This window comes from Drosophila bipectinata, chromosome 3L (genome assembly GCF_030179905.1).
Source record: "Drosophila bipectinata strain 14024-0381.07 chromosome 3L, DbipHiC1v2, whole genome shotgun sequence".
In the NCBI taxonomy this organism is placed as follows: domain Eukaryota; kingdom Metazoa; phylum Arthropoda; class Insecta; order Diptera; family Drosophilidae; genus Drosophila; species Drosophila bipectinata.
The window spans coordinates 9,540,953-9,556,046 of record NC_091738.1 but is presented as its reverse complement, the minus strand read 5'-3'; the positions used below and the strand labels follow the sequence as shown (position 1 = coordinate 9,556,046).

At 42.8% G+C, this 15,094-nt stretch overlaps 2 protein-coding genes across 8 annotated transcripts in view; one reads left to right on the top strand and one right to left on the bottom strand.

Annotated features, from left to right (window-relative positions):
- Positions 1–14,132, top strand: part of Mob2 (MOB kinase activator 2) — a 37,509-nt gene extending 23,377 nt beyond the window's left edge. For 5 of the 7 annotated variants that reach the window (XM_070279330.1, XM_017234464.3, XM_017234461.3 and 2 more), the window contains 3 exons: positions 11,895–12,055; positions 12,703–12,799; positions 12,871–14,132. In XM_070279330.1, the coding sequence (XP_070135431.1) occupies positions 11,895–12,055; positions 12,703–12,799; positions 12,871–13,957 (1,345 nt within the window). In that variant the 3' untranslated portion in view covers positions 13,958–14,132. Of the gene's footprint in view, positions 1–4,409; positions 4,493–11,433; positions 11,784–11,894; positions 12,056–12,702; positions 12,800–12,870 lie in introns of those variants that run through there. The other 2 variants (XM_017234462.3, XM_070279329.1) reach the window with 2 other exon arrangements.
- Positions 5,707–6,630, bottom strand: LOC122320962 (uncharacterized). Its single transcript, XM_043209616.2, has one exon. It carries the CDS (start codon positions 6,543–6,545, stop codon positions 6,189–6,191), a length of 357 nt encoding a protein of 118 aa, XP_043065551.1. The 5' UTR covers positions 6,546–6,630; the 3' UTR covers positions 5,707–6,188.
- Positions 14,133–15,094: the final 962 nt, after the last annotated feature.

The window sequence follows — 15,094 nt, the reverse complement described above, 5'->3', positions numbered from 1 at the left end:
TTGGGATTAACCCAACCGGCAATTGTGCAACGGTAGCCCCAGCAGCGGATAACGTTAGATGCCCAGATGCTGTTTGCGGGTCGTAATTATTTGTCCATTAGTCCGACGTATGGCAAATGTTGGAAATTTGGAACACGACTCTACAGTCTAGACCTAGACTTGGAGCAGTGCCAAAGCGGCAGAGGTCAGCGTAAATCTACATTTCCCAGAATACTGACACTGACTTCTTGACTTTTGAAGATTTCGGGGGAAGTCACCTGAGCTTGATATATTTTTGGTGTCACAGACAGAGTGGGTGCTGAGGAGTAATATTACTAAGCTTACTACTGAGAAGCCCTTTAATATTATTTTTAATCTATTTAGAATATTTTAATCGATAATAATCGATAAATTAAAGGGTGCTAGTTGACTTTAAAACCCTTAAGAAGAGTCTCCCGAACTTGTTATATTTTTATTGTTTTGGAGGAGCTCCTGGGATATAATATAACTTCCTAAGACTGATGTCTTTAGTATCTATGGTCTCTTTTAGTGCCCTTAATGTATTTAGATCATATTTATCGATAATAATCGATAAAGTTACATTCAAAAATTGGCTTCCAAAACTTTAAGAAGAGTTAATTGAATATATAATATTTCTAGAGTAGAAACAATACTAATTTCATTCATCAAATACATCTTAACCTAATGACTGATCAGTAAAGAAAGTTTTAACCGATACTTATCGATAAATTACCTTGAAAAAACTTGCTCAATACACAGCACTAACACTTACTCACTTCAAAAATCTTTAGAAGTAAAAACCTTTAAAATGTAAGAGAAGAAATAAACCTATACCTTAACAATAACTGATTTATTTAGAAAGTAATGACTGATTCATGAATACCCATAAAAAGTAGAAAATTTTAAAATATTTAATAAGAAACGTCTTTAATTTATTTCCCTAAATACCCCCTTACCTAATGACTGATCTATTTAGAAAGTTATACCATAATCGATAACAACCGATAAGTTCCCTCCAAAAAGAAAAACCGACTCATTCAAACTTCATTAAAACAAGAGCATCATTCATCTTTTGTTATATATTTTTATGAACTATTACCACTGTTGTTGGTGGCCCGAAGTAATTGCTACCTCACACAGAGTTGGCCAGAAACACACGTAGTTGGTAGCTGGTTGTTTTTTATGAGTTTTCTTCTACTGTGCCACTGTGTGTATTTGTATTTTCAATTTCACCCGCATGCAAAATACGGCAAAAAAATGAGTAACAAAGCTCGTAAAAAAAATAAAACTTACCTTGACTTCAGACCAAGTTCCGGCTGTGGCTCATTTACCTGGCCTCAGTGGCATGGCTCTCTTGGCCGCTTTTTAATCCATTTAGCCGCATGATGTGATGGGCCCCCTCATCAGCCATCCATCTACCTGTCTGAGCTTCTCTCTTTTAAATACTTTCCATTATTATTATTATTATTTATATTTTGTTTTTCTTTTTTTTTTCTGAAACATTAATGTCAGTTGTCGTCACCCATTCAAGAGAGAGAGAGGGTGGAGTGGAGTGTGGCGCCCAAATGAGTCACTCACCAACACTGCCAAGACTGGACAGCTGCTGTCGTCAGCTGGTTGCGAGAGAGTGTGAGCTTAAGCCTCTCTTTGGAGTCTTGTTCTTCTCCTCCTAACAACCAACCAGTTCTCATTCCCATTCCCAGCCAGAAACTTGTCACTTGGTTTCTTACCAATTCTGGTTATACCTGGTTTCTGGTCTACTACTTGCCTCTAAAAATAAAGTTCAAGTTCTTAAGAACAAAAAATCTTGTCCTAACTTGTCTTAAGAGTACAGGGTATCTTATAGTCATGACTCTCTAAGAGAGAGAGCTTATTTGTATGCTAGTTGAATGCGGCAATGCCAAAAGAGGGGAAACGGTACTTTGCGATTTATGGCCGGGGCTTTTGTCTTGTGTCTTGTGCCAAAGGAAAGGAGACAGACTCTGAGCTCACATTTTGGCAAGAGGCTGATTCATATCGGGGGCTTTTGGCCATTTTTTTTGTCTTTCTCAGCCAGCCATCAATCCATCCATATCCGCCATTGACAAGATAGGAAAAAAAATGAAATAAAGTTAATTAAAATGTAGATTTCCTGGAGATAGACTTAGAGATCATGTTCTTTTTTAAATATTAAAATATTTCTTAGTTTCTTGATTATTTTCTCTCAGTGTACTTATACTGTACATCCGTATAACAGTCGGGCTTTTGTCTTTGCGCTTGATTAATGCGTAATTTTGTATTGTTAATTGTGACACACATTTAGAGGACGACCCGAGAGGGGGGGGCAGCACCACCGCTCCCACAACTTGTCTCCCGACCAAGTGGAGCGTGGCTCTGATAGATTAATGGCGTTTGTCATGAACGTTCCTCTATTGTGCCACATCCAGATGCAAAATCAATAACAACAAATGCAGCTCTTAGCTGGCCATTGTGCAGAAAACAATATAATTAAATTGGAATTCATTTCCCAGAAGACCAGGTCATCAGCAGGAAAGGAAATTCAAACTAATTAAGTTCTAATAAGTGATAGTTTCTCATAAAATACACATTCTCTCTTGTTAAAACATGTCCAGACTTGTCGAGACTTGTTTAGACTTGTTTAGTCTTGTTTAAAAGCTGTGGAGACTTGTCATCTCAACACTATACAATTAATTGAATAAATTTCAGGCCATTTTTCTTTGCTTCTGATTGTTTTTATTAATTTATGGCTGCAATTTTTGACACCTTCCATCTACAGTTAGCTAGAAAAAGACAAAAGTCTAGTGTGCAAAAGGGACAGCATAATCATCATCAGTTCTCGACCAAGGCTAATTGAAAGCAACAACAACTATAATAACAACAACAACGTGTGCAGTTGAAAACAACACGGAACAAAATGAATATTAATTGTTTTAAATAATTTTGAACTTGGCAGAGAGGCAATGGCAAAGGCAAAGGCAGGCAGGCAGGCTGGCTGGCAATTTGACGAAACGCTTGTGCCTCCCCCTTTGGCGCCTCACCTCCTCCACCCACCCTCTCTTGCTTATTATGTGTTTGTGTGTGTGTCTTCTTCTCACTCTGACCGAGTCTTCTTCTTGATTTCTATTCTTCTTTTCTGGCGCGCAGCTGTTTCATTGTCGCAAATTGGCGTACTTCTTGTTTTAACAAACTACAGTGGGGATTCGCCAAGTGGGAAAAGGGTATTATTGTTTTTAAGATTTTAATAGTTTTTAAGAGCCGGTTTTTAGATACTTTTTAATAAAAAGTTTTTATTGTCTATTTTTATATTTTTTTTCAAGAAATTATATAAGTAGAGAAGTATTTAAGAATTTAAATCTTTAATGTAAATGTCATTAAATATAAACTATGTATTTTTATTTGGAAAAACTTTTCAACTTTTATTATCAAAACCTTCTAAGAAAAATTAGTCATACGCCATGTTGTTAAAAAAGAATAATTTTTGGATATTATTCAAGTAAATGTTATCAGTTTTACGGCTTGAATATAAATATATACATATGAATGTAGTTATAAGGAAAGAGTTTTTCAAATTTGGTTATCGCAACATTCCATTCCATAAAAATTACTTATAAAAAATAAGAAATACATATGTTTCCTTAGAAATATTAAATTCAATTCCCTTTTTTTTTCCTTATTAAACAAATAAGCAAAAAATCGTATTAAAAATCAACTAGAATACCATTTCTTATGAACAACATGGCGTATGAGTAATATTAATATTAAGTATACGCCATGTATACCCTGCAAACACGTTTTTTCTTGAAAAAAATTACAAAAATTTAAGATTAGCTTCCAATATGAGTAGCTTCCACTGTACTTTTTATTTGAATTTGTTCTGCAGTCATAATCGACAGCATTGGGACATTCGTCTGCGTCATTCGCCTGCGACAGAGGCAGAGGCAGAGGCCCGGCCGACAGCGACAGCGGCAAGAACCCAACGGGACGACAACGCGTGTTTGCATAACAAAATTTATGAGAGCTTCGCCTTCGTATTTGCGCAATGCAATATGAAAGCTTAAATGCAAACTGCCGTTACCAATTTCATTCAAAGTGCAGCGCCCAAGAGAGAGCCAGAGGCACCAGAGGTTGGAAAGAACCTGAAAGAGCGAGCGTGGGAGCGTAGCAACCAGCTGATTGTCTGATACTCCCTCTCTACCTCTCTCACTCTCTGTCAGTCTCTTTCAATCACAGTTTTGGAGCCCATTCTCCCCGTTCTCTCTCTTCTAATGGGGTATATATGCGCTCTCGCTTCCTCGCACACACCATCAAAGCGCACTGCGCTGAAAGCAAAGGTGCGCGGTGGCGTCAGACACACAGTCTTCTGATTTCGCTGCCGACGGCGGGCCGTACGCACGCTAAAAAAAAAAAAAAAACACACAAATAAAAAACAAAAATAATAATAAAAATAAAAAAAAACATCAAAAAAACGATCGCTTGTTTGCTTCAGTTAACGGTACGCGCAATGATCAACAAATAAGGAAAACAAAAAAAAAATCCGCAATTGGGTGAACTTTACATTTTTTTTTTTTTTTTGTTTTTTAAAGCAAAACAAACGCATAAAAAACGGTCCCCGTAACGCCGCGCTCCCTCTTCGGACTTGGACTTGAAAAACGCGTTCGATACCCGCTCTACCGGCCCCCCCACTTGCAGTTAACCTTCAAAAAAAAAAACTTTAAATTTTTGTCATTTGTGGCCCCTTGCCCCGCCCTCTATTTTGCTCTAAAAAACACAGTTACAAGTGCCCCCCCAGCCTTTGAGAGGTTAACTTTTAGGTCTATTACGAAAGCCCCCTTCCATACAAAGAACAATCTTATCGGGAGGTGTATTCCAAAAAAGCTCCCATGTCGATTTCCGGTGATTACTGATTTCTGAAACAAAAAAATGCACTAATTAGAGAATTATGAGACTCTCTTTTAGTATTATTTTTAGTATTTTAAAAAATACCAATTGATAAGAGAGAGCTATAGCTTCAATACGATTAGGGGTTAGGGTTTACTAGTACTCCCTCTTCTCCTGGTTGCAGTCTCTCTTCAGGTTGAGTCACTAGTTGACATCGATCAAGTGAGGGCAGACTTTGGATGTACTTGGGAACTGCCCCAACCCTCCTCCCAAGTAGTACCCCCCCTGCAATTGTCATTAATTAAGCTCGAATCGTATTTGACATGATAATTTATACGCACTTGCGATACAGGGAACCTTTAGACGATATATGTAGCTATAGCTTTAATTGCTATATGTAGCTATAGCTATAGCTTAGGTGACATATATGAGGTGAATCCATCTGGATAAATGCACTCGATCGTATGACGTAATGGTTGAGGTTCGGTTGAGTGGCCTCTAGAGTGACGCCTTCGCACAAAGAGAGTGAATGGTTTTAACCGGTTACAGATACAGATACTATAAATACAGATACTATAGATACAGATACAAATATGAATCAAGTCTGTGTATTAAACAGATATATTTTTAGAGAAAACACTGACTCTAATGGGGTACTTACCACCCCCTACTCCCTCCTGGGTGGTAATCTAACCCAGAGTGGTCTCCATCCCCCAGGCTATCGTATATCAATGAGGCACTCTACTCCGCCTCCAGACCATTACATCATCCCCACTATTATAATAATAATTTTTTTTTTTTTATTTTTTTTTTTTTTTTTATTTTGGAATACGTAGATAGTTATAAAAGGATTTCATTTTTTGAACTGATTTACAGACTATTTGAATCCCGATGTGGACACGGTAAGTACATATGGTAAACTAGGTGGTAGATTTTTAGCAGTCAATAGAAAATTCCTTTTTTTTTTAGTTAAATTTTGGGGGCGGAGTCATGGTTAATTCAATATTTAACAATTGCGTTAGACGAGTTAAAGTTTTGGCTTAGGCGAGAACAAGGATGATAAGACAGATACAGATATATATGAACAAAACTTGCTGACAGATTTTTAAAATATAATCGAGATGTTCTTAGGGGATCTGCGTACGAGTATAGTTAATGCGCCTCTGGGTATTTGTGTATACGTATGTTATAAGCGAATTATATTTATAGTTTTATGTATGCATATGTTGGAGGATGCTGAGGATGTGTTGGTGTCGTGGTGAGTCATTAAATGCTTGGCAGCTGCTCCTCTTGAAACGGCCTCCCTCCTTTTACCAAAAGCCGCCCGATGAGAATCCACCTGGTGGCACGCGACCACGTGACTCTCCGTTCGTGGCCGCTGGCTTGTTCGCCGGCTCCTTTGCCTGGCTGGCGGGTGCCGACTTGGCCTCCTCCTTGTGGGCAACCACCTCCTCGCGCAGCTTCTCGACAGCATGGTTCGCATCGGTGGAGCCCATGCAGGCGTTGAGATTCGAGGAGTTTTGTTGGTTGTACTTGGGACGTGGGGCGTTCACGGCCACTTCGGGCTCCGAGAAGATGTTGGTGTGGCCGCCGCCTGGAGGCTTCAGCACTCGGCTGGAGGGACGAGCACTGCTGTTAAGTCCAATTTTAAGCTCGGTGGATGTCATTGTGTTGATTGCTGCTCTCACTGACTGTCGGCTACGGCAAGACTTTTGAACTCCTGAACACCGTCGGCGTTGTTTGAAAAATGTAAAATATTAATGTAATGTAAAATAAATATTTAGTTATATTGTTGCCAATTCTATAGCTACTCTCTCTCTATAGGAAGAGCTATCTTATCACTTGTAATGGCCTAGTGCATTATCGTAGCACTGCTATTTCAACACCTTGGAACTTTACTTTCAACATCGCCAACAAAACAATAACCTGCCCCATTCCACCCACATATGTATGTATGTACTCTTTAGGTATATATGTATATGTATAGACCTCAGTTGATATGGCAGTTATGAAGGAGAGTTGGTGGTGTGGGGAGGTCTTTCATTGTCTATTGTCGGGTCGGGCTTGCCTTTGTTTCTGGTCATTGGGCAATACCTACTCCCTCCTCCAGTTAGTGGTTCTGTTTATCCATTTGGCGGGGATTTCATCATAAACAGTCTTGGGAGAGTCTTCCAATATTACCATATGTGTGTCATGGGGTGGTCTTGATTTAAAATTAGATTTTTGTGCAGAAAATATTACAGTTTTTTTTTGGTTTTTTGATAAAATATATAGACCTTTGAGAGCTTTAGCCTTTTAATTGATAGATCCATATCGTATTATATATACCTCTGGGCATATGGTGTTGGGCCACTTATCTAAAGTGATAAAGTAGGCCGGGATATCGACATATGCGTTCAGGGCCTCTATATAACACCACCCCCCCCTGGGGTTGTGCCATATGTTTGGTTTCATTCCCGACATGCCGACCAGCACAATAATAATAATAAATATATCATTAGGTAAGGTCTAGGTCCCTGGTGACTCCTTTTTGGCTAATTGATTCTCTGCCCAGCCCCTTGAAATATATTTGCAAGGTCATATTAAAGTCAGAGGCCTCTCCCACCTCCGGCCAGTTCCATCTCCAATACGGAAACGTAAAAATTTCAATTTTGTTTATCACCATTTTTATGCACCTATTTTGGCTCTTCGTTTTCATTTCCATAACCATTTGGATATCGATTCGGATGTCGATATTTTAGTTGAAAGTCTTAACCCGACTGGTGGCGACGCAGTGCCAGCTCCGAATGCGAAATAAACGCCAAACGTGCCAATATATTTGCGGCCTATTCTGCGACATGGAAGCGAGGTGTTTATTTACAAAATACGATTCTTAAAGAAGCTCTTCCAGCTCTATTGAGGTTTCTTCAAAGTTCTTGTGAAATTGCAGGAAGACCAGTTCTTATCGCTGGCCCCGAGTGTGTGTGTGTTTTTTATTAATTTATGGTGTCCGAGTGTGGGTGAGTGTGTTGTGTTTTCATTCGATTCGATCGGTGGAGTCACACGACTCTTGGCCATTAATGGGATAAGAGCTCCTCCAACCAGTTGGGTTAAGGGCACAAATTTCATAAGAAATGGAGAGTACTACTAGGAGTAGGGTTGCTTTCCTAGCCTCGCCTTGAGTTACCAATCTTTTCAGGCCATTAGAGACACCTCTAACCCCTAACCCCACCAGCCAGTTAAGTGCCTAACCCCCCCAGGTACCTCTAGATCGATGAGACTAAGGTCCTTGACATTATTTGGCGAAGAGCCCTTGGCTATGGCCCGAGCTGCGGGTATTCCAGCAGAACCACTGAACTGGGAAGTTCCGTCTGGCCGCCTACACCTCCTCCCCTCCCCGCCTCTCTGGAAAATAATGAAAAACAAATGCGCACAATAGTCTCCGATATACACCTGAACCCACTATCCCCCATCCACGAATGAATTATAGAGTCATATGCATATGTGTTTAGGCTTTGGGAGCTTTATCAGCACGCTTCGCTGCCCTACAATGGGGAGTGGTTATGTGGTGGTGGGGGGAGTGGAGTAGAGGGTGGCGCAATTATAATCAGAATTAAGTTTATTTGTTTAAATGCCTAAAGAGCCGCTTCCTCGGTTGGTACGCACTTTTTTTTTTTGGGCCATTCCCCCAAGCGAACATGACTCGGTGATTCTGCCTCCCGATAAGCTTCGAGAGTCTACTTGGCGTGGCACGTGATCTGATTCCACTCAAGACTAGAGACTTGATTAGTAAGAGGCTTTTATTAAAATATTAAATATCAAGAGAAATATAACAAGTTTTTCAACAAATCATAAAAATAGAAAACATATTCTTATCCTAAGGTCGTTTTTTAACAAAATCTTAGTTCTTGGAAGAGAAACTGGTATATCTTTCGAGGAAGTGGTTTGAAACTTGGCTAGAAGTGCTCACTCTTCTATACTTCTGTGGGTCTATAACCTTTAGCCACACACGCACTGGCGCACCCTGCTCTCGAGGGCCTTTAGTTTCTTCAGCAACTCCTGGCAAAGATCATCCCTGTCTGGACATCCCCCACAGGGGACTCCACCTGGACCGCATTTGCAGGGATGTTGGTGGGGACGTGTGGGTCGAGTGGGTCGAGTTGGCCGCGTAGGGCGAGTGGGGCGGGTGGGCTCAGTGGGGCGAGTCGGCTGTGTTGGTCTGGTAGGTTCAGTTGGTCTAGTAGGCTCCGTAGGACGGGTAGGCTCAGTCGGACGAGTTGGTACTGTAGGGCGAGTTGGCTGGGTGGGTCTAGTAGGTTCCGTAGGTCGAGTAGGCTGCGTAGGACGAGTGGGCACTGTTGGACGAGTAGGTTCCGTAGGACGAGTAGGTACCGTTGGTAACGTTGAACGAGTAGGCTCAGTTGGGCGAGTGGGAACTGTGGGCCGAGTAGGCTCAGTTGGTCTGGTAGGCTCCGTTGGGCGAGTTGGCTCGGTGGGGCGGGTTGGTACTGTGGGCCGCGTAGGTTCCGTAGGACGAGTGGGCTCTGTGGGACGAGTAGGTACCGTTGGTAATGTTGGACGAGTAGGCTCCGTAGGGCGGGTAGGCACGGTGGGGCGTGTAGGTTCAGTCGGACGAGTGGGAACTGTGGGCCGAGTAGGCTCAGTGGGACGAGTAGGAACCGTTGGCCTAGTCGGCTCCGTAGGGCGAGTCGGCTCGGTGGGGCGGGTTGGTATTGTGGGGCGTGTAGGCTCAGTCGGACGAGTAGGCTCAGTGGGACGAGTAGGAACCGTCGGCCTAGTTGGCTCAGTCGGACGTGTAGGTTCAGTTGGACGAGTAGGTACTGTGGGCACTGTGGGCCGAGTGGGCACTGTAGGACGAGTTGGCTCAGTTGGAGAAGTAGGGACTGTTGGGCGAGTAGGTTGAGTCGGTTGTGTCGGTTGTGTCGGTATAGTAGGCTCAGTAGGACGAGTAGGTACTGTGGGTACCGTGGGGCGAGTAGACTCCGTTGGTAATGTGGGCCGAGTTGGGACAGTTGAGTGTTCGCCACAACCACAAGGCGGTGGTGTAGCCTCAGTTGTAGGTTCAGTGGGGACGGTAGGTACTGTGGAACGAGTTGGTTGGGTTGGTTGGGTCGGTCGGGTTGGCTGCGTCGGGAGTGTAGGTAGAGTTGGCTGAGTTGGACGAGTAGGTTGCGTTGGTTGAGTTGGTACAGTAGGCTGGGTGGGCTGAGTTGGGCGAGTTGGTTGCGTTGGTTGAGTTGGTCGGGTAGGTTGAGTCGGCACAGTAGGTTGAGTCGGTCTAGTCGGCTGAGTGGGCTCAGTTGGGACAGTTGAGGACTCGCCTCCACCACAAGGAGGTGGAGTGTCCTCAGTTGGTGGTTCTGTTGGACGAGTAGGCTGGGTAGGCTGAGTAGGGCGAGTAGGTTCAGTTGGAGGAGTGGGTACTGTTGGACGAGTAGGTTGTGTCGGTTGGGTCGGTACAGTAGGCTGGGTGGGCTGAGTTGGGCGAGTTGGTTGCGTTGGTTGTGTTGGTTGTGTTGGTCGGGTAGGTTGAGTCGGCACAGTAGGTTGAGTAGGTTGAGTCGGTCTAGTCGGCAGAGTAGGAGGAGTAGGCACAGTTGGACGAGTAGGTTGCGTTGGACGGGTGGGCTGAGTCGGTTGGGTCGGTATCGTAGGCTGAGTCGGACGAGTAGGTCTAGTCGGCTGAGTAGGCACTGTTGGGACAGTTGAGGTCTCGCCTCCACCACAAGGAGGTGGAGTCTCCTCAGTTGGTGGCTCTGTCGGGGGAGTAGTCTCAGGGGGGCTGGAGGTGTGCTCCCCACAGCCACACGGCGGTGGAGGAGGCTCAGTGTCGCAGGGCGGTGGAGCCGGAGTTGTGGTTGTGGTGGTCTCTGGCTCCGGTTCGGGGTCAGGACACCCACATTCAATGGCTTGGGTGCAACCCACCAAGCTCACAAGAAGGATGCCTGAAAGAGAGCAGGATTATGGGTATACGATCTTGAAACTCTGATATATCTTATATATATCTCAGATCCTTACCAACTACGATGAACTTCATGTCGTAAGACACCTAGTTAGTGCTGCACTATTATAATTCTTGAATTGTCTTCGAAAACTGATACTTTACTTGGCAGAGTCCTCCGTATTTATAGGAGGGTGGGTCCATGCCACCCAACATACTGTTTTCCGACAGTTGGGAACGTGTTTTCGAGAAATGGGTTCACCTCCGCGTGTCTTGAAGGTAAACATGAGACCTGAACTTCAGTTCGATGGGCTCTGCGCATATTTTTGAAACGTGCCAGTGGCGCGTGCATGAATATTTGCTCAAGTTTGGGGGTTTATTGATGGGGATTATCATGCTATGGGAGCTATATCCTTACTATCCTTAATAGCCTTACTATCCTTACTATCCTAACTATCCCTTGAGGGAAGTATTGTAGGGAATATGAGCTAAGGTCTCACCTCAAAGCGTTCCTTACTAGTCTAGAGTCTTGAGAGTTCTTGAAGCAGTTTTGGATCTGTTTCTTGTAGAGATTCTATATCTATTGGTTCCATACCATATTCCCCACTCCTTCCCAGGAGCCAAGATGACCAAAGTAAAGTAAACAATACCAAAAAATGAAAGAAACTCTAAGCTCAAAGGTGCCAACAAAATTAGGAGTAACATTCGAAACATATTCGGATCCAAAGAAAAAGTCTAAGAGTTCGCCCACACCATCGACCTCAACAACAACATCAACAAATACAACAACAACAACAACAACCACGCAAACACCACCCACAACCTCGTATGTCATTAAATGTCTGTTGAAAACAGCACGTTTTATGTGGCAAGTGACGACAATACCGTCTAAGATCGGTGATACAATAGGTACCCTGTACCGATATGCTCAGGATTCAGTTGATAGTATTCTATGCGTAGCTGGGTGAGAGCTTAATTCTAATTTAGCTTAATATAATAGTTATTAAAATATAATATACAATCTACAATTTAAATTTTATTATTAATTTTTAAATACTTTCTTATGTCTTTATAGGAAGGCCCGTCGCAAGGAACGGGATGGCGATCAAAATTCAACAGACACCAAACTGTATTTGGAGGAGAGTGTCCTAGAACGTAAATTACCTGAAGCTGATCTCAAAGCCTTAGTGGATCTTCCAGCTGGTTTGGATTACAATGAATGGCTAGCGTCACACAGTAAGTAGAGGAGTACCTCCTTAAACCTTTGATTTTTAATTAAAATCCATCACTGCCATGACTCACATTTTAATTAAACTGTTGGATGGCTTACATCAGCTTTTCTTTGGCGGCATCGATTTTGAGATATTACATCATCTCCTAGAGCTCTCTGAGGGGAGGGGGGTGGCAGAATGCAAATTACACAGCTCTTTGTAGACACAAATGATGCAAATAATTGGCAATGTATCAGCAGCTGGAGGGCACCACCTCCTCCTCTTAAATCTCCTCCTCTATCTTCAAAGATCTTTGTTGGTTTTTTTTTTGGAAAAATAATCAAAAGTTTCCAGTCTCTCTTGGGTTATCTTGGAACTGGGTTAGGCTTTGCATTGGCTGCGATTTCATAATGCAGCTCCGTCACCTCCTCCATGATGTCTGACGTAATGGGGACACTTGTGCAAATATTGAGTTGGCATTGACCTTACTGGGTGGTGGGTAAGCAAGACCTTATCGGTAGAGAGCTACCCCTACACTGGAAGAAATCTAAGTGATAAGGAAAGGGGGTATTCCACTTCTTGTTTCAAGAAATCCTCAATTATTTCATCATCTATTTCAATTATTGGACCATAACCCTATAACTACCTCTATATCTCTATTTCTTTTTATAGCCCTGGCTCTATTCGAGCACGTTAACTTGGTCTATGGAACTATTAGTGAATTTTGTACACAATCCGGTTGCGCCGATATGACTGGACCCGGCAACAGGTAACTAATACTAATACTAAATACCTTTAATAAACTTAAACAAAATATTATTATTATTTATTTTTTTTAAGAACGTACTTATGGTTCGACGAGAAGGGCAAGAAGACGCGCGTCGCAGCGCCACAGTACATCGACTATGTGATGACGTTCACCCAAAAGACGGTCAGCGATGAGTCGATATTCCCAACCAAATACGCCAACGAGTTCCCCGGCTCGTTCGAGTCGATCGCTAGGAAGATACTACGCTTGCAATTTCATGTGATAGCGCATCTGTATGCGGCGCATTTCCGAGAAATAGCGCTGCTCGGCTTGCACACCCATCTAAATCTGACCTTTGCACACCTCACCGCCCTCCATCGGCGCTTCAATCTCATCGACGAGAAGGAGACGGATGTCCTGCGTGACCTCGAGGTGGCGCTCCGTCTCACCGATCAGGATAGCGGTGGCGGTGGTCAGGATACCGCCAACACTTCCACCTCATCGTCGGCGCTTCACGATCATGACCCCCAACAGCAGCACCAGCAGCAACAGCAGCAGCATAATCATCATAGCAGCAGCACTAGCAACAGTACCTCCTCGGCGGAGGCGTTGCATGTCAATTCACAAAGCAACAATGGCAGCACATCCGCCTCGGTATCCGCCGTCTCCCTGATCGATGGGGATGCGGCGGCGCCACCAATTTGCACGCAACCGGAGGCCGGGGCGGGGTGTAAGCCGGCTGGGAGCAGTGGCCTCCTCGGTGGGATACTGGGTGACTTGACCAGCGGCGAATTTGGTGATACAACGCGCTACTGCACCTCGGCGGTACCTCAGCAGGGTGGCACGGTAGCTGGAGCGGGAGTGGGAGTGGGAGTGGGAGTGGTTACTTCCTCGGAATCCACGGCCGCTTTGAACAATGGCGCGGGCGCACTACATTTAAACTTTAGTAACAATAACAACAATAATCATAATCTGAATCATTTGAACCATCACCACCACCACCATCACCATGGTCATGGACACGGACATGGGCATCATGGTCATCATCCGCACCATGCAGCGGCGCAGCAGCAGCACAGTGGCCTCATCCAGTGCAATGCGGCGGGCGGTGGCGGTGGCAGTGTGGCTGCTGGTGGTGCCACAGCAGCAGCGGCAGCGTCATCGACCACAACGGCATAGTGGAGCTACTGGGAGGAGCAACTGCAGCAGCAGCAGCAGCAGCAGAAAAAACAACAACAAAAAACATTAGAAATACTAGAATTACGCAAAAATGTTATTTAATGTTACTTCTATGATCCTAAAGTTGAAAATATTGTAAAAATAATAAACAAAAAAAAAAAACAAAAAAAAAAAAGCATAATAATTACGAGAAGAAACACACACGAAGAAAAAAAATAATTACGCTAATCGAAAGTTGGCATAGTAGTTCCGTAAAGTTGATTTAGAAATGTACTTATTTGTATAGAAGGGACAGGGACGGACCGACAGACCGGAAGACCGGAAAACCGGAAGAGCTGCAAGCATATAGAGTTTAGAGCCCAGGATTTTTGGCCTGCTTATATGCTTTACAAGTATTTTAACCTTCTTCTACAAAAAAAAAACCGATTATTGAATTTAAAAATAAAAAAAACATAAAAGTCCTGACTGAAGCCAGAGTGCAAATGCAAAGTCAACGCCTACAAGGCAACAATATTTAAACAGTTTTGAACTAAAATATGATTTTCTTAAAAAAAAAAAACAGTACTTCTGATTATAATTTAATGTTTTTATTTCTGTTGGAAAACAATTTTAAACTATAACCTACTAGACGCCATTAAATGCAGTTTTTTAGACTAAAAGACACAGACACTTTTCACAGTGTACTTGGCACAGCCAGCCTGAAAGTATGCACCTAACCATCACCTCCACGAACTGCAAACAGTCGCCCAAAAGTATGCACCGAAAAAAGTATATAAACCAACACACTCACACAAGTAAGCTCCTGAAGATATGCAACACACACACACACACTCTCCCTCATTGTTAAAGTATGGAAATTTTTAAGGAAAATAATAATTAAAATATATAGCTATGGAAATGCAAGATTTATGCTTCGGATTTCTTAAAAAAAAAAAACAAGAACAAAAAATAAACAGAAGGGACTTGTATGTTGTACCGTATTGTGTTGTGTTGAGATACCCTTTCTATAGAGAAACAAATGGCAATGAAGGAAACTTACTTTAAATAAAAAGGAAAAAATTAAAAAAATAAAAAAGTAAAGCTAAAAAAACAAACACGGAAGCAAAAAAGCGTTCAGTGTAGACTAGTAGATGACAA

Bases quoted from the DNA above. Each gene is read 5' to 3' on its own strand.
- LOC122320962 (XM_043209616.2), bottom strand. From the start codon at position 6,545: ATGACATCCACCGAGCTTAAAATTGGACTTAACAGCAGTGCTCGTCCC.